The 26,176-nt window shown below is 45.7% G+C and overlaps 1 protein-coding gene across 8 annotated transcripts in view; it reads right to left on the bottom strand.

Moving 5' to 3' along the window:
• The window catches only part of LOC127586347 (homeobox protein Meis1-like), a 278,364-nt gene that overhangs the window by 146,930 nt on the left and 105,258 nt on the right, over positions 1-26,176 (bottom strand). For all 8 annotated transcript variants that reach the window (XM_052044217.1, XM_052044216.1, XM_052044222.1 and 5 more), the window contains one exon: positions 19,499-19,648. In XM_052044217.1, the coding sequence (XP_051900177.1) occupies positions 19,499-19,648 (150 nt within the window). The remainder of the gene's footprint in view (positions 1-19,498; positions 19,649-26,176) is intronic.

Raw genomic sequence — 26,176 nt, 5'->3', positions numbered from 1 at the left:
GGTAATTAAAATGTTTTGTAAAGCTGCAACATGACATCCCAGCTCTTATACTCAATGCCCCCACCGATAAAGGCAAACATTACATATATGCTTACAAGTTTGTAGTATTTTCATTAACAATGGTCCTGACAGTGTGGTTATGGAGAGGATGCTTCCTGTTGTGGGTGAATCCCAACTCGGAGGTCACTGCTTAAAGACGAGGGGTTGCCCATTTCATACACAGATGGGGTGAATTTTTTTCTCTCAGTGGAACTCTCTTCCTCAAAAGGCAGGGGAAGAATGTTTCACAGCAAATGTAGATCGATTCTTGATAAGAATGGAGGTGAAACGTTACCAGGAGTGGGCAGGAGTGCAGAGTTGAGGTTGCAGTCAGATCAACCATGACCAGGTTTGAAGGGCTGAGTGGCCTACACCTGCTCCTATGATTGTTATATGTTTCACGGTGTTGACAACGTCCAACCTAGTCAGACAGCGATCTTCTCTCCGATTGTACACAACAGTCTATGAATTGTCAGGGGTTAATCCTGACAGGCAAATTGCCTGCAGCTGTTCCAGGGCAGGAGGTGGGGACCAGTGGAGTGGGACTTGGCTGTAGCATCTGCAAACCATCTCTACTCAGGTACAGGATAACTCAACCCTTGAGGGTTAAATCTGACTCTAAGGCCCCCCAGACTAATGCCTCATCCTCACGCTGAAAATACTATCTTTCCAAAACAAATTCCTAGAGTTTTCCATATTGTTATCCCGTTGGGAAGAGCCTTGAAGCCATTTTCAGGCTGATTCACTTTGTTAAATTAAGCTTATAAAATCAATCTATAAATTTGCATGTCATTTTTTTTTAAAACAGGAATCCACTTGAGGGACTGAAAAGGAACAGAGAGAAGACCCCAGAGCCTGACCATTCTCTGCAAGTCAACCATCCATTGAAGCAGCATCCGTAATGCAGCAGAACCTTAGAAGTAGTAGTTGTGGAAAATCTGATGCTGAGACTTATCAGAAGGCCAAGTGAGCAAAGGTTTGGTCAAAGAAGTAGATTGTGGAGGAGGAACGGTGGGAGTGGCGGAGAGGGGGGGTTCCAAAGGTTGGGGCCCAGGCTGTCGCTAATGGAGCTGGAAGAAACCAGGGCAAACACAATAGGTTAGAACCGGAGGAGCAGAGGGGTTTAAAGTGGTGAAAGGGCCACTTCTTGGTTGAAGCAACTCTCCACTAGACTGTGAGACTGTCAATTACTATGCCAGGAATTCCAACAATACCCATCACCTCAAACATTGGTAGCTTAGGCCCCAGGCCTAGTCCTAGATTTAGATTGTGGCCTAAACAGCTGCTTCTCTTCAGCAGCGAGAGCTGAAAGCTCCACCTTTATTTACAGTCAAAGCCTGGTCCTCTCTGCTCATTTTCTCCTCTGCTGTTTTCTTGACAGATGTGTCCTATTTCGGGCAATAATTCTGCTTCTGTATTTTCCTCCTTACTTCACCCGGAATCGGCAGTGTTGCCGTAGTCTGTCTGGGGAACTGGGGGAGGCTGGGAGAATCTTACTCAAGGAAGCCCACTGAATGAGCCTGATTGCTTCCATACCTGTCCGATCAGTGGAGTAAAGCCCAGACACTAATCTACATTGTTTGGACAAAAATCTGACGGAGAGAATCTCCCAACTGGCACAGATTCTAATCCCACATCACTCCTGCCAACTGATGGAATAAACACCAGACAGATTCTATCATGACAGAGAGAAGGGTAGAGAGATGGAGAGAGATGGAATGTTAGTGAGAATACAATAGGAAATGAATACAGAAGAGAGAGAAATGGAGAGTAAAAGACAAAAGGAAAAAGAAAGAGTGGCACGGTAGCACAGCAGTTAGCATAATGCTATTACAGCACCAGCGACCCGGGTTCAATTCCGGCCACTGTCTGTAAGGAGTCTGTACGTTCTCCCCGTGTCTGCGTGGGTTTCCTCCGGGTGCTCCGGTTTCCTCCCACATTCCAAAGACGTACGGGTTAGTAGGTTAACGTGGGTGTAATTGGGCGGCGTGGGCTCATTGGGCTGGAAGAGCCTGTTACTGGGCTGTATAAATAGAGAGATAGGCAGATAGATAGATAGAGAGAGAGAAAGAGCGCAACAAACAATCTGTTGGAGGAACTCAGCAGGCTGAGGAACATTTGTGGGGGGAAAGGAGTTGTCAACGTTTTGGATTGAAACCCTGCAAAGGCAGAGAGAGAGAGAGAGATAGGGAGATCAGTAGATTGAGAGATAGACAGACACAGAGAGGAACAGATTAACAAAGAAAAGTTAAACAGAGAACTAGAAAGAGATCGACAGCTAGAAAGACTGATAGAGAAATACATAGAAAGGTAGATAGGAAGTTGGATAGATAGACATTTGGATGGAAGGACTGGTTGAGAAGGCTGAGGGACAAGAAAAGGACGCAGCTGAAGGAGATGGGTAAGAGAAACCAAAAGCTGCAGAAAGGAAAGAAAGAGAGAATTTCTAACGTGTCAAAGTCTCCTCTGAAGGAAAAGTGTGTGCGATGGTCTTTGAATTTTAAAACTGCAAAGATGAGGCCGATTGTACAAGAGAGTGGTGAGGAACCAGCTTGACATTTTGAGCAAGGGTCACTGGCTGGTTTATTAAAGCTCTACTCAGCACAGCCAGATGAAAGGAGGATGTGGTGCACTGAGTAATCCTTTAGAAGAGGGGCCCGTTGCAAGTGGTTAGGCACAGATTGGAGAGTTTAGCTGTGAGTGGCACAGGTTGCTGCTCTGAGCTCTCTGCCCATCTGCAGGCAATTACAGCCGGCACAAGTCACTTCAGTGGTCCACACTGGGGAGCTAATCCAGATCTGAAAAACAGTCAGAGTCCAGCTGTGCCAGGGCAGAGGTATTAAAGGCAAGAGTGGTGTGCAGACGAGGAGACAATGAAGAATGAGAGAGAGAGAGGGAGAGGGAGAGGGAGAGGGAGAGGGAGAGGGAGAGGGAGAGGGAGAGGGAGAGGGAGAGAGAGAAATTGGAGTGAGAAACATCTGCGGTCAGTGAAGTCTCTGAAACCTCAGCACTGTAAATAAGACATATCATCTGGGTATCCGACCGCAGAGACAAGCCTCACGTAGTGTCTTTGCCCACAGTCCTTCCAGAAGTACGCGATATAACCACTTTGACAACTCTTCCTGCGCTAATTTCACAAATCCTTCGAAAACCCACACCTGATGTGTTTTCCTCACCAAGGTCTCTGTTATTGAATTATTCACCACACCCAATGAACGGATCTGACTAAGTCTCTATCATGGAAAATGCCAGATGTTGCTGAGTATGTTTAAGACAGAGATCAACTGAAGTTTGGACATGAAGGGAATTGAGGGATGGGGGGTTAGTGCAGAAAAGTGGGCCAAATTAAAAGATCAGCCATGGTCTTCTGAAATGGTGGAGAAGGTATGAATGGTCTACCCCTGCTTCTGCTTCTTATGCTCTTGTAGTTACAGCTGTATTCTCCTGCGGGGCAGCAGAACGTGCAGTGTGCAGAGACAGTGTGCGGTGACCCGGGTTCAATCCTGACCTCGGGTGCTGTCTGTGTGGAGTTTGCACGTTCTCCCTGTGACCGCGTGGGTTTCCCCCGGGTGCTCTGGTTTCCTCCCGCATCCCAAAGACGTGCAGGTCAGCAGGTAAAATTGCCAATGTAAAATTGCCCCCCGTTTGTAGGTGAGTGGTAGAATCGGGGGTGGGGGAACTGATGGGAAAGTGCAGAGAATAGGTAAGGACAGGATTACTGTCAATAGGCTGCACTTCTGTTGGCACGGACTCGATGGTCGAAAGTGCCTGTTGTATCTCTCCAAGTGACTATCGCTAAGAAAGCATAAGAATTAGGAATAGGAGTTGGTCATTCGGCCCTTTGAGGTTATTCCACCATTCGTCAAGATCGTGTCTGATTTTCTACATCAGCTCCATTTTCCTGCCTTTTTCCCTGATCCCCTTGGTACTGAGAAATTTATCAGTCGCAGTTTAAATGAAAACAAAGACTGAACCTCCATGGCCTCTGGGATGGAGAATTCCAAAGATTCCCCAGGAAACTTCTCTCCTCATCACGGTCCTAAACAGAGACTGTGTCCCCTGGTCGTAGACTCCTCAGCCAGGAGAAACATCCTCCCTTTTCCCAGCCTGTCGTGCCCTGGAAGAATCTTGTAAGTCTCAAAGAGATCTCCTCTCATTCTTCTAAACTCTGGAGAATACAGTCCTAGTCTAGCCAATCTCCCCTCAAACAGCAAACCTGTCATCACTGGAACTAATCAAGTGAATCGTCGCTGCACTCCTAAGTACATATTTTCTTTGGTATGAAGAAAAACTGTACACAAATTCTCCAGATGTGGTCTCCCAAGGCCCGACACACTGCAATAAGACATCCGAAGGAGGGGACTTGAATTCAATGCATGCAGAGAGGGACTAATTCCAGATAAAGGGAGAGGGAAGAGTGATCGATTAGAAGCGGAGAGGTGCGGGTAGGTGATCAGAGAGAGAAGGAGGAGTAATCGATCAGAGAGTGAGAGGGAGAAATTCACTGACTGGGGAGTGAGAGGGAGGGGAGAGTGATGGAGTAGAAAGTGAGAGGGAGCAGAAAGTGATTGGTCAGAGTAAGAGGCAAGATAGTAATTGGTTGGAGAGTGAGGGAGGGAGGTGATTGATCAGAGTGACAAGGAGAAGAGTGTCAGTTCAGCCAATTAGGAAGTGTAATGGCAGTTCTGACTGGGGCTTAAAGTTGAGCCACTCCCTCACAGCACCAGGCATCTGGGTTCAATCCTGACCTTGGGGGCTGTCTGTGTGGAGTTTGCACGTTCTCCCCGTGACTGCATGGGTTTCCTCCGGATAGTCTGCTTTCCAGCCACATCCCAAAGATAGGTTGATTGGCCGCTGTAAATTGCCCCCGGTGTGTAGGTGAGGGGTAGAATCCTTGGGGGGAGTTATGAGAATGTGGGGAGAATAAAAAATCTGATTCACAGAGGATTAGTGTAAATGGACAATGTGTCATGGTTCCAAGTACTGGCCTCGATTCAGATCTCTTGATGATGCCTTGTTGGGCAGCACATGGATTCCCTGCATGACTAATTGCATAACGACACACACCTGAGCCCCATCAGGGGCCTAGCATACGTACCCGAGTTTCTCTAGCACTAGTTGCCAGAATATTGGTCAACTTTTGGGTATACTTTGTCTCTTGGCTGCTTAGAGTTGTCAGCTCTAAAGCAGTCCTGGTTTCACTGATCCTCTTAGGATACCAGTTTTTGTGTTGGGACTCCACCTCAGATCCCTGAGGCAAGATTCCTTCCAGTTGCTGCCTGTGTTTGGTTCTGAGGAAGCATCCTGACTCTAGTCTTGTATCAGTGTGCTGCATTTGGGTTCTCTGTGAGCTTGCTCTTTGCTCGACATTGGGACACAATGTCCAGGCAAACTCGATGGGGCAAGGAGCTGGTTTCGATGCTGTATCCTCTGTGACTTTATAATACATGTACTTCTGTTAGCTCTGTTCTCCTGAACATCCCCCCAGCTCTCACTTATGCAAATGTTCACTTCCAAAGTTGTGCACAGAGCCTCACCTGCTCTGAGACCCTGTCACCCTCTCCCACCCCTCCTGCTCCATGTTGCCTTTTGGTCAGACAATGCCTCGATTTTAAAATGCACACTGAAACTCATCCACAGCCTTGTTCCCCTTCCCCCTTTAACCCCCTCAAGTCTCCAAGGGCCTGCCAGAAATGCCACACCCCTCTGCATCTGAATGGTGGAATAACCTCGAAGGGCTGAATGGCCAACTTCTCCTAATTCATCTGCTTTCTTTGCGATCGACCACAACCCCAACCATCACATGAAGAAAGCTCCTGCCTTTCCATTCTGTTGTCACCATATTGACTGCTTGTCCCCAGCTGCTTCTGTGTCTGAGCTTTCATAACATTTCCTTTCTGCTCTCTTTTCTCCTCTTGTAAGCCTTTGCTCGCCTTTGCTCACCTTTGACCCTTTGCACCATGTGACCAGAATCTCTGTTGACATGCTCTGCCAAGTATCAAGGCAAATTTTGGGTAATTTGACCAGGTAAACAAACCGTCCTCGGTCACAGGAGCTCCATACACGTGGGGGTATGAGCCATAGGTTGAAGTTGCCTTCTGACAGGAGCAGGAGTAGGCCGCTCAGTCCCTGAAATCTGTCCCACCTTTCAATACAATCATGGCTGATCTGCCCCAGCATCTTCTGTGTCAGTTCCACATAGTCCTCCATTCCCCCGTCTTTCAAAAATGTATCTAATTCCTCTTTAAATACCCCCAGTGATCCAATCTTAACAAACTTCTGTGGTAGAGAAATCCAGAGATTCACCACTGCCTGTGAAGAGAACTTTCTACACGCGTCAGTTTTAAATGACCGGTCCCTTATCTCGTAACTATGTCCCCTCCTTCGAGACTCTCTTAGTAATGGAAACCACCCCCTTGAAGTCAATGAGTTCAAAGGAATGCATTGAGTCTGGCACCTCATATTCCCACACAAGTTTAGCCCTGCAAATAAATTTCTCCCACTGATCTCTTTAAACCTCAATACATTCTTCCATTCCTTGTTCTTGTAAAGCAAATTACATTGTAATATTATACCACAGTGGTTTTTTGGAAGAATAGAAAGTATTCACAACCCCTGTACTACACTATTATTTTATGTTCATCTTCATTAATGTCACAGCTTGCAGACTGACACATCTACATGGCCTGCTCTATTTCTCTGAACATTCCCCTGATAAGATGGTTTGACCTATACCCCTCAATGAAGCCCTCCCAATAGCTGTGGAATTGAGCAACTGTCTGTTAAATTCTCAAGGTTCCAGGAAGCGTAAACAGAGCTGAGCTAATCCCAAATCCCAAATCCCACACAAAACGAGTGGCTTGGCTCTGCCCTCAGACATCTTGTTGGTTACATTTCACTTTTGACATGGTCAACATGGGTATTTCCTGCCTGATTTTCATTGAGTTAAGAGGAAAGGAAACTGTCGCAGAATGAGTAACAGAGACCCAAGCCCATACTGGCTGTCTTTGCTGTCTTCTGGAAAGCAAACAAATTTTTGGCCAGCTCCTTGCAATGGACGGCTGTCAAACTGGTCAAGGTATTCCATTTTGACAGTTCCTCCTGCCCCTTCATATTAACTTAAAGGCATGAAACTAAGCCAGAGGACCCTTCAATGGAACGACGTAACAACCACAGTGTCCCAAAAACCCATCACTGCTGACCTCCCTATCAGCTCTGGGTGAAGCATTATTTCCATTTTAAAATGGAAATTGGTCATTAGGATTCAGAATTGGCTTCTCCATAGAAGACAGAGGGTAGTGGTCAATGGGACTTATTCTGGCTGGAGGTCTGTGACTAGTGGTGTTCCGCAAGGATCTGTACTGGACCTCTGCTGTTTGTGATTATATAAATGACCTGGATGAAACGTAGACGGGTGGGTTAGTAAGTTTGCAGACGATACAAAGATTGGTGTTGTTGATGGTGTAGAAGGCTGCCAAAGGATACAGCAGGACGTAGATCAGTTGCAGGAACGGGTAGGGAAATGGCAGATGGAGTTTAACCTGGCCAAATGTAAGCTGTTGCACTTTGGGAGATCAAATGTATAAGATAAGATTTCTTTATTAGTCACATGTACATCGAAACACACAGTGAAACGCATCTTTTGCGTAGAGTGTTCTGGGGGCAGCCCGCAAGTGTCGCCACGCTTCCGGCGCCAACATAGCACGCCCACAACTTCCTAACCTGTACGTTTTTGGAATGTGGGAGGAAACCGGAGCACCCGGAGGAAACCCACGCAGACACGGGGAGAACATACAAACTCCTTACAGGCAGCGGCGGGAATTGAACCCGGGTCACTGGCGCTGTAATAGCGTTACGCTGAAAAGAATGGGAGGATATGGACATTGTGTAGGCAGAAGGGATTAGTTTAGTTGGGCATTTGATTACTATTTAATTAGTTTGGCACAACATTGTGGGCCGAAGGGCCTGTTCCTGCGCTGTACTGTTCTATGTTCTATGTTCTAAAATGCTTAATCTTGTTTTAAAATTTCTCCACTACTTGTCTGTAATCTGCAGGAGCCCTCCTGAAAATTCTGCTCTCTTCCAACTTGGTATCCTGATCACCCCCAAACTTACCTAGTGCAAAACTGGTGCCCTCCAAAGCTCTACTTAAACTCGCTGTCGATCCTTCCTATTGTCCAAGTCGTCTGCTGTGTTTCTTTGTCATGTGTGCTCAATGTCAACTGGCCTCACATACCCTGCCAAATTACAGTTGTTGTACAGACAGATACATTGTTGTTGATTTGGGACTGTTTTGTATTGGGGTGAGGTTATAGTTATAGCTTAGAATTGAAGTTGGACAAGGTTTGGAAGTTAGAGATAGGCAATGGTTATGGGTGATAGAGTTAGATTTAGCAGTAAGATTATGATATCCATCAGATCTTTTTGTGTTGTATTCCCATTCTGTATTGTTCTGTTTCTACAACTTATCGTTCCCCTTTACGGTGCTTTTGAGTCCTGTTTTACTCTCCATACTGTGGATTCGTGAATTAGCATTGGGATAGTTTTTGGGAACTAGCCCATTGCATACATCAAGGTGAGGGTTTGGGTTTGAATGCACACGACAATTGCTGCATGTCATTTGCTGCTTATTACATGAGATTTCTTTTCCTCTTTTATACCACCTAAGGTTTTATTTTTGTCCTTGTCGTGTAACAAGGGTTATATTGAGAGCTGGGTTTGAAGTCAGGTGCCAGATTCCAAAAATTATAGAGGGATATAAATAGTTGAATGAAGTATTGGTTTGGATTAGATTTGAGGTTAATTTCTGTGTCTTTGCAAGTTAGTTTAGAACCATAGAACAATACAGCACAATACAGGCCCTTCGGCCCACCGTGATGTGCCGCCCTTCAAACCACGCCTAAGACTATCTAACCCCTTCCTCCCACATATCCCTCTATCTTAAATTCCTCCATATGCTTATCTAACAATCTCTTGAACTTGACCAACGTATCAGCCTCCACCACCACCCCAGGCAGCACATTCCATGCACCAACCACTCTCTGGGTGAAAAACCTCCCTCTGACATCTCCCTTGAACTTCCCACCCATTACCTTAAAGCCATGTCCTCTTGTTTTGAGCATTGGTGCCCTGGAAAAGAAGCATTGGATGTCCACTCTATCTATTCCTCTTAATATCTTGTACACCTCTATCATGTCTCCCCTCATCCTCCTTCTCTCCAATGAGTAAAGCCCTAGCTCCTTTAGTCTCTCCTCATAATCCATACTCTCTAATCCAGGCAGCAACCTGGTAAATCTCCTCTGCACCCTTTCCAATGCCTCTACATCCTTCCTATAATGAGGCGACTAGAACTGGACACAGAAGTTTCAGAAGTCTTTCCCTAATACTGGATGAGCATTACAGTTAGATTCAAGGGCACAACACCAGGGTTAGAGTCGGTTTCTGGAACTGGATCATGTCTAGGGTTTTTGTAACACTGAATGGGAGGTTGTTCAGGTCAGGATTAATTTCTGGAATCACAGAATCAGAGAAATGTACAGACAGAAATGGGCCCTTTTGGCCCACTTTGTTTACACCGACCATGTTGCCTGTCAACACTAGTCCCATTTGTCTGCATTATGCCCAAATCCTTCTACACCTTTCCAATTCTCATACCTGACAAATGCCTTTTAAACGTAATTGTTCCTGCCTCCACCACTTCTTTTGACAGCTCGTTGCCGATATTCACCACTCTCTGTGTGGAAAAACTTACCCTTCAGATCTCCTTTAAGTTTCTCCCCCCTCTAGTTCATGACTCCCTTGCCCTGGGAATAAACACTCTATCTATGCCCCTCATAATTTTATAAACCTCCATAAGGTCACCCCTCATTCCAGTGAGGACAAACCCAGCCTGTCCAATCTCTCCTTATAACCACAGCCCTCCATTCCAGGCAACTTCCTGGCGAATCTCTTCTGCACTCTCCCTATTGCTACCACATCCTTCCTGTGGTCTGGTGATCACAACTGTACCAATGTTTTGTACAACTGCAACATGACATCCCAGCTCTTATACTCAATGCCTCAGCCTTTGAAGGAAAGCGTACCAAATGCCGTTTCCACCACTCTATCCACCTGTGCCATGATTTTCAAGGAACTATGGACTTGCACCCCGAGGTCCCTCTGTACATCAATGCTCCTGCAATTTACTCAATATGTCCTACTAGAATTTGACTTCCCAAAATATATTACCTTGTATTTGGAAAACACTATGATGCTGGAGGAATTCAGCCTTATATTACAGGCAGCCTTATTTATACACATACCTGGATTAAAATTCTATCTACCGCTCTCTAACTGACTTTCCAGATGATCTACGTCCTGCTGTATCCTTGGAGAACCTTCTTCACTGTCCACGACCACCAATTTCCATGTCGCTTGCAAACTTACTAATCGTACCTCCTGCATTCTCATCCAAGTCATTTACATATACATTACAAACAACCAAGGTCCCAACACCAATCCCTGTAGTACCCCAGTTGTCACAGACTTCCAACCATCCATCCACCACTACCCTCTGCTTCCTATCACCCAGCCAATTTTGGATCCAGATTGCCAACACTTCTTGTATTCCTTGTGCCTTAACCTACCATGCGGGACCTTGTCAAAAGCCTTATCGAAGTGCATGTAAACCATGTCTACCTCTGCCTTCATCCATTTCCTTAGTTACCTCCTCAAAAAAATTGTGAGACATGATCTCCCCTGTACCAAACCATGCCGACCCCTCCTAATCACTCCATGCCTTCCTAAGTGAACATAAACCCTATCCCTCAGAATCTTCTTCAGCAGCTTCCCTGCCACTGATGTAAGGCTCACTGGCCTGTAGTTTCCAGGCTTATCCCTACTGCCCTTTGCGAACAAGAGGATAACATTGGCTGTCCCCCAGTCTTCTGGTACCTTACCTGTGGCTGACAGGGATGCAAGAATCTCTGCAGAGTCCCAGCAATCTCCTCCCTTGCTTCCTTTAGCATCCTGGGACAGATCCTGTCCCTGGGGAGTTATCTACCCTACAGTGTCCTCTTTCTTGATACAGGCTCTAGAATATCAGTGCACCCTTACCTTCTCTCCATCCTGCTCCCTGGTGAATATCAGCGAGAAATATTCATTTAAGATCTCACTCATATTCCCTGTCTCCGTGCATAGATCACTGACAAGACCTAGTATTTCCTTACTTATCTGTTTGCTTTTAATGTATGTATGAAAGGTTTTAGGATTCTCCTTAATCCTATTTGCCAAGGTCATTTCATGGCCCCTTTTTGCCCTCCTGATTTCTTTCTTAAGTTTTTTCCTGCGTCCCCTATAAACTTCAAGTGCTTTGTTTGATAACAATTTCCTGCACCTGAAATAAGCTTCCTTCTATTCCCATCTAATCCTCCAATACCCTTCGTTAACCAAGGTTCCTAATCTTACCACCTTTGCCTCTTACCCTTACAGGGAAAGCTGACCCTTAACTTGTACCACCAAGCTTTTAACTGCCTCCCACTTATAAGATGCTGCTTCCCCCTCGAGCAGTTGCTCCTAATCTGTGTCTCCCAGGTGCTGTCTTACACTATTGAAATCTGCCTCCCCCCAGTTTACGGTCTTCTCTTGAGGACCCACTTTTATCTTTTCCCATCGCACCTTGAAGCTTACCGAACTGTGGTCACTGTTCCCAAAGGGTTCCTGCACAGACTTCTATTACTTGTCCATCTTCATTCCTTTAGATAAAACCCTTCCCCTGTCGGACTCTCCACATGCTACTACAGAAACCCCCTTGGATGCATTTTATGAATCCTTCCCCATCTAAGCTCTTGCACTAAGGCATTCCCAGTCAATATCGGGAAAGATAAAATCCCCCACTACTACAAACCTATTGCTTCTAACCCTTCTGCAACCTGCCTCCATATCTGTTCTAATTCCCACTGACTATTGTGAGGCCTATTATATAGTGCTATCAATAGTGCACTAGGATTAGTTTTGTAATACAGCATTGCAGTTATGATTCGGGTTTAAATATGTGACCATCAGGATGATTACCCTCTTTTGTTATCTTTGATTTAACCTCTCTGTATTGTCGTGCATCCATTTTGGGTTAGGGTTGGTTTCTTGAGCTGTGCTGGGATTAACTTCAGGATTATTGTCTCTGAGACTGCATCAGGACTGGCACAATTTTCCCCAACCCCACCGCAACACCCCTCCCTGCCTCACAACCCCTGCACTTCTGATCATTTGATTTATTCCACAGTCTTTTTGCTGTGTGTTTTCTTGGAAAATGCACTGCAGGGGTGGCATGGAGTTTTACCATGATGCCTTCCACTGTTGAATAGCCAACACCATGTCCATCCTCTCCTCTGAAAGACGGCAGCAGGTAGGAGGCTGGATGCTGGAAGTTTGTGATAAATCCGGGTCATAGCACCTTCTAAAGATGGAGTGTTAATATTGCTGTTAAAAAGTCTGAGTTTGTCAGAATGAGAATGAACTCTACAAGCACTGTGAACGTTCACACGTCGACAGGATATTGAGCTGCTTTCATTTGTCAGCTTGCTATTATTAAGAATTTTTACTGTAATATGCCAAATTTATCATCTGAAATGTCACAATACAAAATTATTTAAAAACTAAAGATTGTTATGGTAATAATGAAGACTGCCATTGCAATCCAGTATCTAAACATCTAACTATTATCAGTGTGTCCAGTCCCGTGTGTGATCAAGTGACTAAATGCCCAATAGTTCCATTCACAACCTGCTGAAGGAGCTTACACTTGCATGTAGCAAGACCTGGACAGCATTCAGGTTTGGGCTGATGGTTGTGGAGTAACATACGTACCACACAGTGCCAGGCTGTGACCATCTCCAACTAATCAATGTCTAACTACCTTCTCTTGACGGTCAAGGGCAATCGTTGCTGAATCCTCAGCCATCTGCATCCTTGGGATTGCCTTTAAGTGGTCACGTATTCACTGTGGTTCCAAATGCAGGTCAGAGGCTATGTATTCCACAGTGCATAAAATAACCTCCCTTCACCTCAAAACCATTCCACTAACTACATGGCACAAGTCAGGAGTGTGATAGGACAGTCTGTGTTTGCCTTGATAGAGTCCTACAGTAACACAGCATGCCGACCAAGACCCCTGTCTAAGCTAGTCCCATTTGCCTGTGTTTGGCCCATATCCCTCTAACTTTTTCTACCCATGTACCTGTCCAAGTGTCTTTTAAACGTTATTAAAGTTGATTAAAGATGAATGCCGCTCCAACAACTCTCAAGGAACTTGTCACCAACCAGGACAAAACAACATCCAGGTGCACCTTGGCTGTAATGTCTACCAACTACAACTCACCCACGGCAACTCCCAAAACTGCAGCTCTCTCTGCCAAGGACAAGAGCAGCAGGCAGACATTAGCATCCACCATCTGAATGGAAAATAGAAGCTCACTGCCTCAACATCCCTCAGTCAAAATACAAGAGCTCCGCAGTCAAAGTGAATGACTGGGGAAGGACCTTCACCACATGGACTCCTGCGGTTCAACGTGATGGTTCGCCATCACCTTCTCAAGGCTGGGTAGGGCTGGGCAAGAAATACTGATGGCTTCTTCTCACGATCAATAAAAAAATCTGTAGCATCCACTATCTATACTTGCAATGTAATGTGCAATCATAACCCATAGTCCTGGGGTTTGTGCACCTGGCTCCATGTCAAAAGATCATGGACTCAATTCCCACTGCAGGGGCTTGAGCACACTGTCAGGGTGAGCGCTTCAGTACAGAATACTAGTTTTCATTGTAGAGCTGCCAGCTTTCTGATTGTATGTTAAACGAGGACCTTGTTTGTCCCCTCAGAGAGAATAGATCATCTCATGCCGCTGCCTTGAGCTGGTTGTTTCTGGTGTCCAATATTTGATCCTCGATCAACAGCACCAAAACAGAGCAAACAAAAAAATTACAGATACTGCAAATCTAAAATAAAGCAGGATTTGCTGGAGACACTCAGCAGGTCAGGTAGCATCTGTGGAGAAAGAAACGGGGTTAATGTCTGAGGTAAGAGACAAGTTTTGAGAAGAGACTCCAACCTGAAATATTAACACTGTTTTTCTCTCTCCACAGATGCTGCCTGACCTGTTGAGTGTTCTCAGCATTTTCTGGTAGTCTGGCAGACTCTATGATGATTATCAGACTGCAGGCTGTGGAAACTTGTTGTGGACACCAATTGCTTCCTACAGTACAACTCTCCAGAAGTACTTCACTGTTTGCAGAATAAGGCTGGAAATTCTCTCCAGCTGGGGCTGTGCCTACATTGACAGCCCCAGCGTCCCCTCAGTAAAATTTGAAAACAAGTGCTGCTACTCTCGGAATATTCCACGAATGTACCGTGTAGCGACAGGCTGAAGTTTAGGCAGAACACAGCATTCCAAAAGAGGAGTTTGTTTTTTTCCCTTTTCTAAATAGACTTGCAACTAACATTTCACAAGACTCGACCCCTGCCCTCGTTTACCAGCTGCTGTGTGTCTTAGTTCCAGACTCACTGATGCACAGACAGCCAAGGACACTTAAGCTAGCCATTGCTCTGGGGCTTCAACAGAAGACATTTTCTTCGGCAGTGATAGCCAGCTCCTGTGAGACTCTGTTTGAAGTTTGATTCCCTCCTCCTCCTTATTCTTCTGGCCGTGTTTCATAACCAAACCGTGTTGTTCCTTCAACTGACCTCCATCCATTTCCTGCATGGCTTGTTCAGAGGAGTGTCATAAAACACACATGCAATGTAATTGCAGCTGTTTTGTGTGTGACTGGTTTTCACTGAACGTCACACAGATGTGAGGCTTCAACAATTACAGAGCATGAACATCATTTAAGAAAAACAGAAAATGTGCAAAGTTTAACATGTTGGTTTTCTGGGATGGTCCATACATCCTCCCCCAACAGCCCACCCACTCCAGGACACTTGAACACTGCATAGGGATAAACTGGAATCAAAAACTGCAAACGCTGGAAGTCTGAAACAAAACCAAAAAATGCTGGAAACACTAGGTGGTCTGGCAGCGTCTGTGGAGGGAGAAATGGATGTAATATCTCAGGTTGAAGACCCTTCATCGGGGATAAACTAGTTCCACAGAATGTCTTTCTCCATACCTTATCCAGAGGTAAGTGGACAGCAGATGAGGAGCAAGTGACTGAGTATAAATGAGTTCAATTGGCAACATTAGTGGTGTAACTGAACTGGTGAAATACTTCACTTTCATCCCTGCCCCTTCCTTCTCTGTTCGAACACAGGGTGTGGAGGCTGTCAGCAGTGCCAGAGTACACTGTCCATCACTACTAGCCCTAGATTGTGGAGAAGGTTGTGGAGGACGGAGAATTAGGGGACAGGACCGCTGATGTTCTGGAACATGTCTGTGCCAGGAAGGAGGAGGTGTTGGAGGTAGTAGCACACATTAACGTGGATAAATCCCAGGGCCTGACAGGATCTACCTCAGGATGGCATGGGGAGCAGGGCAGAAGATTTCTGGAGCTCTGAGAGATATTTTGACATCTTTGTTAGTCACGGGTGTGGTACCAGAAGACCAGAGGATACCTAATGTTGTTCCTTTTTTCAAAAAGGCAGTCGGGATAAGCCAGGAATCTGCAGGCTGGTGAGCCTTACATCAGAGTTGTGCTGTGCAGCTCTATGACTCTGTGAGTCTCAGAGTCAAATCCATTGGTAGACGTGGACTCAGGATGAGGACGGCAGATTTCCTTACCTGAAGGTCAGTGAAGAACCAGATGGACTTTTACAACAATCTGTTAGTTTCACGGTCACGGTTACTGAAATAAGCTTTTTAATTCCAGATTTAGTTAATTTCATAAATTCAAACTTCCACAATTGGATTTGAACCCAGGCACCAGACCTCTGCTTCTTCACCATTAACCTACTCTATCCATTCTGCTGGGCTGCTGTTGTGACTCAACATGTTATCTCCAGCCTTTGATATTCTCTCCCAGGGTCTGACCACAGCAGAACCTCTCACTGTTCTGTCTTCCCCACCTTCTAACCTTACAACTCCTTACAAGTTCAAAGATTTAGGGGGTGACTTGATCAGTTTTCATTCAAGGGAACAAACACGTTGGACAGAGTGCTGCTTGGCTGGGTTGGGGTGGGCCTAGAAATTTCAGGCAGGCCTTTCAGAAGGAAATACTTCCATATGGAAAGGAGGGAGAAATTGGAACCCTCCTCCAAAAGATGCTGAAAGTAACCAAAAGTACTAAAGGATACAAAGAAGATGAGGTTAAGTAATATTGTCGACCGTCAGGATAAAGTCATGGTGGTTCATACGCTGTACCACAATTCCAATAATCCAGCATGCTGGGGACTTTGGTAGTGCCCAAGCAGCAGATTTTATAGTCTTTACAGAAAGTTATTCCCATTAATACTCCAACGCACTTCCAATACATTATTTTTAGATTTTACACAGCATTCTAAGAAATTTTCCAGTGAACCTGGTAAGTTTAAAGGGTGCGCAGGAAACAGAGCCCTGGTCAGTTTAAAGAATGTGTGTGAACCAGTGTCCCAGCGAGATGCAAGGGACATCACCTGGCGAGCAAGATGACAGGTCAACCAGGAATCGACTGGATTGCTGTAAAACACACCTGCCAAGAAATGGTGCCATCCTTACCCAGCGTGGCCTACAGGTGACCACAGGCTTTCTCTTAACCAGCATGACCCAACAGAGTTGTATCACCAAAAGCAAAGACCTCACGCTACAACCATGGGGCAGTTAGGGATGGACAATAAATGCCAACAACCCCCTCTTCAAGAGAAATGAATAGAGTCATTGAGAGTCATTGAGTTATACAGCACAGAAACAGGCCCTGCAGCCCAACTCGTCCATGCTGACCAAGGTGCCTTCCTGAGCTAATCCCATTTGTCTGCGTTTGGCCTGTATCCCTCTAAACCTTTCCTATCCATGTACTTGCCTAAAGGCCTGTTGTATTGTATCTCCCTCTCCCACTTCCTCGGGCAGCTCGCTCCATATACCCACCACCCTCTGGGTGAAAAAGTTGCTCCTCATGTTCCTTTGAAATCTTTCCCCTCTTGCCTGTAGTTTTAGACTCCAAAAACAGTGACCAATCACATTATCTACATCCCTTATAGTTTTATAAACCTCTGTAAGGTCACCCCTCAGCCTCCCTCGCTCCAGGGCAAACAGCCCCAGCCTATCCAGTCTTTCCTTATAACTCAAGCCCTCCAGTCCCAGCAACATCCTTGTGAATCTTTTCTGCGCCATTTCCAGCTTAATGATATCCTCCCCATCGCTAGATGACTAGAACAGCACACAATACTTCAAGTGTGGTCTCAGCAACACCTTGTACAGCTGTGACCTGAGGTCCTGATTCTCGTACTCAATGCTCTGACTGATGAAGGCAAGCGTGCCCCATGCCTTCTTCATCAACTTGTCTACCTGTGTCGCCACTTTCAGGGAACTATGTACTTGTAGTACAGTGCTGGGTCACGTTGGTGGGAATGATTGCTTTGCACTTGTACTCTTAATGTTAAAATACAGGTAATTGAATGTCTTAGACTATGTCAGATCCATGTTCCATGCAGCCACTTGGCTCACTCTGGGTCTGTCCATCTCCAGATTGGGTTTAGAAAACAAAGTCACCCTCTCCTACTTACTGGCGTGTCTCTCTGATGATCCGGTCCAGGGAAAGTCTCCTGTACCCACCTCTCCCAAGCAGTTCACACAACCAGCAGCACATCCTGAGGGCTATCAGACCTTGCTCAATGGCACTGACAACACTGATCCTTACAGCATTTTATCAAACCACACACAAACCAGGCAAAGAATCATTTGCTTTCAAGATCTGCAGAGGGAGGGGGTGGAGGGGATGGGGAGAGCTGATGCATTGGATAGTCTTCCAGCTTCAGACAACAGTATGTCTTTTGTCTGACCCAAGTTATGTGAAATGATGTTTGTAGGTAATGGTTTTACCATCCTTTGGGTTGGCAGCATTACTGCACAGTTCAAATGCACACTTCCTAACCCATCAGGAAAGGTCGAGACACAGCCTTGGCAAGGTTCCCATTTTCTCTCTGCAACCACATGGGGCCCAGTTAAGTCTGTGCAGGATCCCGCCGTTTAAGGTGGGACGAAACAAAATGGCACAAACGGTGAAATGAAAACTGTGATTTGCGTTGGTAATAAGCAAGGAAGAGGCAGTTGCCAAGGCTGCAGTAAGTGCGAGAATTGTCGGGAATCCGGATGAGGAACTGGGAAAAGAGGAGTTATTAGAAGGAGGCTGGCTGGGAAGGTTATTCCACTCACATAGGATGCATCCTAGCTTACTGGTAGGTACAAATAGCAGAGGTGTTGGCTGTAATCTTTCAATTCTCCTTAAATAGCAGGGAACTCGTGCGTTTCATATGTTACAAACTGATTCAGAATAAGACAGGAAGACAACCAGAAAGTACAGGCCTGTCAGTGCACTGTTAACAGCGGGGAAGCCCTCAGGAACAAGTCCATGAAAATATTCTTGGAAACATATGGACTAATGAAAGAGAGCTGACACAGATTTGTAAAGGGCGACTTCTTTCAGGTCAAAGAAAGGTCATTTGACCTAAAACATTAACTCTATTTCACTCCCCTCAGACGCTGCCTGACCTGCTTAGTGTTTCCTGCATATTCTGATTTATTTGAGACCTTCTGAAAATGCTTTTATGTTTGACACATCTGGGATGCGTCCCCCACACCCAAGTCCTTCCAAGATACTGGTTTGAGGTCAATTGAGGTCAGTAACTTGGGTGAGGAGGTTGTGCAGGTCGTGAGCCATTCTGCCTGCCACGACCCACTCCAAAGTTCCTGGAGCCCCAGTAAACATCATAAATGATCGGATGCTCAAACTCAAACCCGTGGAGTTCCCTGTTAGGTTTGATCACGTCTGTGAAAAATCACCTCTTCAGTCTGTAGTCCACTGCACCAAACGACAACAACTAACCCATGGTGCTATACATAGCCAAGCAACAACACAGATCTTGGAATTAGGCTTTGGAATGACTGTGCACTTGCCTAATTAATGTGCTGCTTGCCTAATTTTCTCTTGTTATGGTTCAAGTAAACCAGCTGAACATTGCACTATAATAGCAAAGCAAGACTGACGGCAAAGTGCTTTGGTTCACAAGTGACCCATGATTCCAACTCATTGCAAGGATGAAGATGAACAACACAGCAGGTAAAATCCAGTACCTTTCTTTGCATAAGCAACAATCCTTCTCACTGAAGAGGAACAGCAGCAGATCATTTCAGGAAGCAATGCCACACTCTGGGGCCTTTAGACCACACACGAAGCTCCACCATGGGACTGGGATTGGTAAAGCCCTGACCCTCTCTCCTGGGCAGTGGTTCAAAAGAAAGCTCATGCTTTAAAATAATAAAAAAGCCCTTCCCCCCCAGGGTGAGTCTGTGCTTCCTACCTGATCGGAAAGGCTGGTGCAGGATCCTGTGAAATCTTCCAGGTCAGACTTTGAGCCTCCATCACGTTCATCAATCACTAAATCGATTGGCATTTTCCCCTTTAAGCAGCTAATGTACCGGTGGCAGAAATTATCACATAATTCATGGACCTGCAAAAAAATGCCAGGGTGCTGAGTTAGAGTGAGGACTAGGGGCACATGATAAGTTAGCATGTACCTATAACACGGGAACATGCAAGCACATAGGTGATATGATGTGCATGTAGATCACGCTACAGGAAGCCTGCTCATTCTGTGGGTAAAGAGGAATACTTTCTGTGCGCCCTGGTTTTTTAAACAATTACCTCAGAAATTCCCCACCATTTCCCTGCAACGTTTAAAGCAACTTGGTCCATGGATTCTTGAAGAAAGGGTGTTGAGTGAGTCCTTCAACAGTGAGTCTGTGTAATAGGACAGCAAGGGATCAGTGGAGATAAACCTGTCGTGTAACTTACGCTCCACTTTCACCACCCACCCAGCCTCTTCGATCTGCCTGTTCTCTCCTAGTTTTGGCTCGCCTCGTGATGGCCATTTGTCCACAAAGACACCAATCCCAAGCCAAACTTGCTCTTTATCCATCAACCTAAAGGGGTGTGCAAGTCTTGTCATTTTGATCTCCCTTGCCACTGGGAGATGTCCAAAGCCTTTGCCAAAACATGACTGAACACATCCCAAAAGCAGCTGGATCTGTTTCTTACCCAGTTGACTGGATGAGCCCCTCTCTGCCACCTCCACTTTATGCAGAGTGAGCAGGAACAGATGGAGCATGAAGTAAAAACCCGGTAATTGTTCAAAAAAACACCCTTAAATGTGATAGGGATTGGGGCAATTTTAAACCAAGGTGGGCCATATATCCTCTCCCAGAGACCTGATCGTATTTCTTCTTATTCTGATTGGCCCCAAAGCAAGGTATCATTTACATCCGATCAAACTTGATCCAGTCTTAGAACTGCCAATCAAAGACAATCCATCCACAGATCTGCCAGTCAAAGCTAATCCGGTGACAGATTTGTCAATCAAAGTTGACACATTGACAGACTTGCCAATCAAAGCCAACCAGTTGAAAAACTTGCCAATCAATGCCATCCTATTGACAAAACAACCAATCATAGCCAGTCCGTTGAAAAAAAACAACCCTCCCTTCACCACCTCTACCAATCAACGGAGTCAACATTGCATCAGAACTGAACGAACAAGTTATCTCTCTGTAAGTTAACCTTGTTCCACTTTCCACAGATGCTGCCTGACCCATTATTTCTGTTTTTGTGTCCAACTTTCCTCATCCACATTTCCGTTCTCTCCTCGTAACTCTTGATTCCCTTTCTGATTAAAAATTTCTCTACCTCAACTTTGAATATATTCAAGGATTTAACCTTCACATTTTCTGGGTTAAGGACTTCCAAAGACCCAAACTCTTTGAAGTTCTTCCTCATGTCAGTCTTAAATTCACACCCACTTATTCTGAGCGGAATCCTATTTATTTATGTTTGGTTCACCGGTCACAGGTTTTGTCCCCAAGTTGGAAAGTTGTGCCTTCAACCCTCCCATGTACTGAAAGTCTGCTGCCTTGTTGAAGGAGTCATCTCAAGTAGTGAAATTAATTACAAAGTAAAATTTCAAAGGAAATGAAAAAATACCATATTGGTCAGTCTGTGTTCAATTCTCACCACCTCCACTGCCTTCTTACACTTACGTTATTGCATACTCAGTCAAGCACACACGATAATCAGCCCATCTTATTCTAATGGTAATATATTGCTCCGACTCCTATACTGTGATGTTATCAATCAATAAATTCATCACCCATAATTAACGCGTTCATATCTGATTACATATACTTGCTGAGCCCTGCGATAGTGCCTAATATGCTGTGACTAGATTAATTTAGCAATACAACCTAATAGAAGATCACAATCTCAATCCACATTCCCCTCGTGGAGGTCTCCTTTAAGTGATTTACTTACCCAGCTCTCCTTCAGTACCCCTACAAGCCCCAAGCTCACATCTTGCCCGCTGACTCACCTACCAACCCCGCTCAACTTGAGACCATTCACTGATCCTTCTCGACTATTAAACCCCAACCACCAACATCCTCCAACTACCAATCCCACCCCACCACCCACCAGTTCCCAGCTACCAACCTCTCTTCCTAATCATCAGTTCAGAGCCCTCTACCTACCAGTTCCCAATTCTCCTGCTGGGACTCTCTCCACTGCAAAGCCCCAGACCTAGAAAGCAACAACTTCCTTTGCAAGTTCCACCTTGGCAAAAACAATTGAAAGAAAGGTTGTGAATGAGCAAAATCTGTCCAGGAACACATGATGACTTACGCCTTCTGCACTGCTAAAATGTCTGTGGATGGCCCCACAAACAAAGTACTCATTGGCTGACACAAACCACCCGACCGGTGCTTCTTGACAGTGATCACCATCTCCTAGGTAGAGTTGCCTTGGTCATTACTCTGCTCAAGTCCTAACTCATACTGACCCATCCACCCCCGGCGGTCCTGCCTGCTCACCCAGGTCGGCTCCTGCTTTAGGGATCTCAACATTCTCATTCACCTTTTCAAACCCGTCCATGTCTTCAACCCTTCTCTACCTCTGGAACCTCCTCTAACCTAAAACCATCCAAGATATCTGTGTTCCTTCAATTCTAGCCTCTTGTTCATCCCCAAAGTAACTGCTATATCATTGGTGGATGTGCTTTCCACTGCATAAAGATAAGATTTCTTTATTAGTCACACGTACATCGAAACACACAGTGAAATGCATCTTTGTGTAGAATGGTTTGGGGGCAGCCCGCAAGTGTCGCCATGCTTCCAGCACTAACATAGCACGCCCACAACTTCCTAACCCGTACGTCTTTGGAATGTGGGAGGAAACCCGAGCACCCGGAGGAAACCCACGCAGACACGGGGAGAACGTACAAACTCCTTACAGACAGCGGCTGGAATTAAACCCGGGTCACTGGCACTGTAAATTGCACGCCTCTCTCCCTCTCTTCCTTTGAACATATTCGATCAGGTTCTGGCTGACCTTCCCTGACGTCTTGCATGAAGGTGTTTTGCTACATCTAAGACCCTATATAAACACGTTAAAAACCACATAGGACTGATTAACTCGGCAAGATGTGGATTGAGAATTAGGGCTACACCAGGAAACAGAGAAATCAAATGAGTTTGAAGTTGCAGAGATAGTTGGGGAGTGATGGCTAGAGCACACTGGCTCACAGCTCCAGTGTCTCGGGTTCAATCCTGACCTTCGGTGCTGTCTGTGTGGAGTTTGCACATTCTCCCTGTGACCAGGTGAACTTTTCTCAGGTAATTGGTGGCTGGCGTGGAGTCAGAGGGCCAAAGGGCCTGTTTCTATGCCGTGTGACTCTTTTGACCGAGGAAGTATCCCTGATGAAGGGACTTCAACCTGAAACATTAACTCTGCTTCTCTCTCCTCAGATGCTGCCTGACCTGCTGAGTGCTTCCAGCATTTCCTGTTTTGATTTCAGGTTTCCAGCATCTGCAGCATTTTTTGATCCTGCAAGCTGCCAATCATGGAAGCACCAACTATTTCTGACGTCCTTATTTATTGCTGGTCTTAAGTGGCTGCAGCGTTAATTATTTCAGAACCATCCATGGAGGGTTTTCTCATCTGACTAACAATCTCAATGATGAAAGAGTCAGATCAGGAAGATTCCTGATGGGCTGAAACATTTCAAAGGCCACAGCCTTAATGATCACTGTTAATTAGGACACTGTGTAATGGTGAGGGGAATAAAGGATCTCGAGGTGACTGCACAGAAACTTTTCTCTGGGTCTACCCTTATACTTTCCGACCTTTAAACACTAAGATCAGTTTTGACGCTGGAGGAGCCAACATAAAACAGAAAATTCTGGAAAAACTCAGCAGGTCAGGCAGCAACTGTGGAGAGAGAAATAGAGTTAATGCTTTGGGTCGGAGACCCTTCTTCACTCAGTTGAAGTTCCTTTAATGACTTATTTACTACCATCAACAGTGGGTGCAGTGTGGAGGGAGGGCCACATTGTCAGAGGCACTGTCTTTTGGAGATGCAAAACCACCCAGGCCCTGTCTGATCTTCCAAAGTATCTGCGCTCCTCAAATCCCTGCATGTCCACAGATTTATCTGTCCACCGCTTCAGTTGGCAGGGCCCTGAGCTCTGGAACTCTCTCCTCAAACCTCCACACCTCTCCTTCAGTCATCTGCCCTAATACCTCCTCATGTGGCTTGGTCTGAGTCTTGTGGTTGCTGACACTTCCACAGACTGTCTCTGGGAAGTTCTTGCTCTTTTCAAAGTGGAGGTGTTGTCCTCAACCACCCCCTAACCATCCAGAAATACAGATCATTGGCTTATTTATCCAGATGCTGCTTCCATTGCATTTTTGCATTTCCTCCACTACAGCAGAAACTTTACTGAAGAAATAACCCATATTGACGTTGCATTGAATGTATTTTAAAGTGAACGGATCCATAAAAAGAATAGGCTAGTGGAGAGGGAGCAGGACAGAGCAGTGATCACACACTGACCTTTAAGCTTGAAGATCTGGGCTCACTTCCAGCCGGGACCAATGGGATGCAATGTTTACTTCTTTTGCTACAGGCCGGAAGGATTTAATGTGAACTGAATCTAAAGACAGCTTGCAGCAGGTACAAGTCAGCACACAACAGCACCCCTGTGCCCGCTGATCTGCATGGCTGCTCCACCATCTTAAAGCTCTTGTTCTTGCCTCCAAAGCCCCTCCATTCTGTCACCCCTCCCTACGATCCTCCAAAATCCCATTTTTCCTATTCTGGTTTCTTCTGCATCATCATTGAAAGGGGTTTTTTCACAGTCTTAAGCACTGGAGCTCCCTCCCAGAACTCTCCACCCCCCTCTCTCTCCTCCCTTAACAAGCTTCATAGAACTTACCTCTTTGAGCCAGATTTTGGCCACCATCCAATATCTTCCGGTGTGGCTGGGTTTCGATCCTACTCCTATAAAGGATTTTGGAGTGTTTGTGTCAAAGGGTGCTCCCCAATGCAAGTTGTTGTTATTTGCAGCCCATACAAATCAACAGGTGAGCTCAGGGGATTCTCCTGGTATACTTCAGAACTGATGGGATTACTCTGATGGGCTGAATGGCCTCCTTCGCAGTCTTAAGGAAACTTAAATATGAATATAGAGAAAGTAGTTGAGGCAGTCCAATAACAACATTTAAAAGGTACTTGGACAGGTACATGGATAGAAAAGGTTTAGAGGGATATGGGCCAAACGCAGACAAATGGGACTGCCTTAGGTGGGAATCTTGGTCGTCATGGACTAGTGGGCCGAAGGGCCTGTTTCTGTGCCGAATTACTGCAATACCTCAGGCTTCCTGACAGAAACTGCTCAGAGTGAATTTCAGAAGACATGCAACCTCATCGAACTTTGCTTTGAAGGATTAGCCGAGGATTAGCAGTGGTCCTCGGAGTAAATGTCCCAGAGAAAGCAGGGTTCTCACTTCAGCACAGTGCAGAGGAGGTCCACATTGCCAGAGATGCCACCTTATGGATGAGATGTTCAACTGGGACCCTGTCAGATGCCTTCAGGTGAATGTCAAAGATGCAACCATGAGCACTAAAAATTCTGTTCCCTTTTAATGATTCCTGATCAGTTCACAGAACCATAACCAGCCAAAAATTGACACAGGGACAAATAGAAGACATTAGGAGATGTAACATAGAATGGAGAACAGTACAGCAGAGGAACAGGCCCTTTGGCCCACAATGTTGTGCTGAATTAATTAAACTAGTAATTAAAAGCCTAACTAAACTAGTCCCTCCTGCCTACATAATGTCCATACCCCTCCATTCTCTGCATATTCACATGCCCATCTAAGAGCCTCTTAAATGCTTCTATCATATCTGCTTCCACCACCACCCCTGGCAGCACATTCCAGGCAGCCATAGCTCTCTGCGCAAAGAACCTGCCCCGTGTATCTCCTTTGAACTTACCCTCTCTCTCTTTAAATGCATGCCCTCTAGTATTAGACATTTTGGTCCTGGGAAAATGATACCGGCTGTCCACTCTATCTATGCCCCTCATAATCTTATAAACTTCTATCAAGTCTCCCCTCAGCCTCCGCCGCTCTCGAGAGAACAACCCAAGTTTGTCCAACCTTGCATAGTACCTGCACTCTAATCCAGGCAGCATCCTGGTAAACCTCTTCTGCACCCTCTCCAAAGCCTCCACATCCTTTCTGTAATGGGGTGACCAGAATTGAATTGAGATGTCCAAAGGCATAATGAAGCGGATGAGATTTAAAGAGAATCTCAAACGACTTAGAGGGGGTTAGAGATGTTCTCAGGCTCAGGATCTTAACTGCTAAAGGCACAGCCGCAAGAGGTGTAGAGGATGCAAAGACACTAAGCAGATGGACAGGGTAATGGCCTCACTGTTCAACAACCAACCTCACCAAGAGACTAACAGGTGACTTCCCCTGGAGCTCAACTCTAAAGCAAACTCTGAAGCTCCGGAAGAGAACTGATCTGATGATACTCAAGTTCTGACCAGTTAATGCCATGGGTGGGACCTTCCTGTGCCCATTGCCTGCTGCATTTCAACAGCCACTGCACCACTGAGGTACATCTCACTCAGGACTGGGAAAG

The sequence above is a fragment of the Pristis pectinata genome, chromosome 35 (assembly GCF_009764475.1).
Source record: "Pristis pectinata isolate sPriPec2 chromosome 35, sPriPec2.1.pri, whole genome shotgun sequence".
NCBI classification, from domain to species: domain Eukaryota; kingdom Metazoa; phylum Chordata; class Chondrichthyes; order Rhinopristiformes; family Pristidae; genus Pristis; species Pristis pectinata.
The sequence above is the reverse complement of the archived record's forward strand: the minus strand, read 5'-3'. Positions and strand labels throughout refer to the sequence as shown.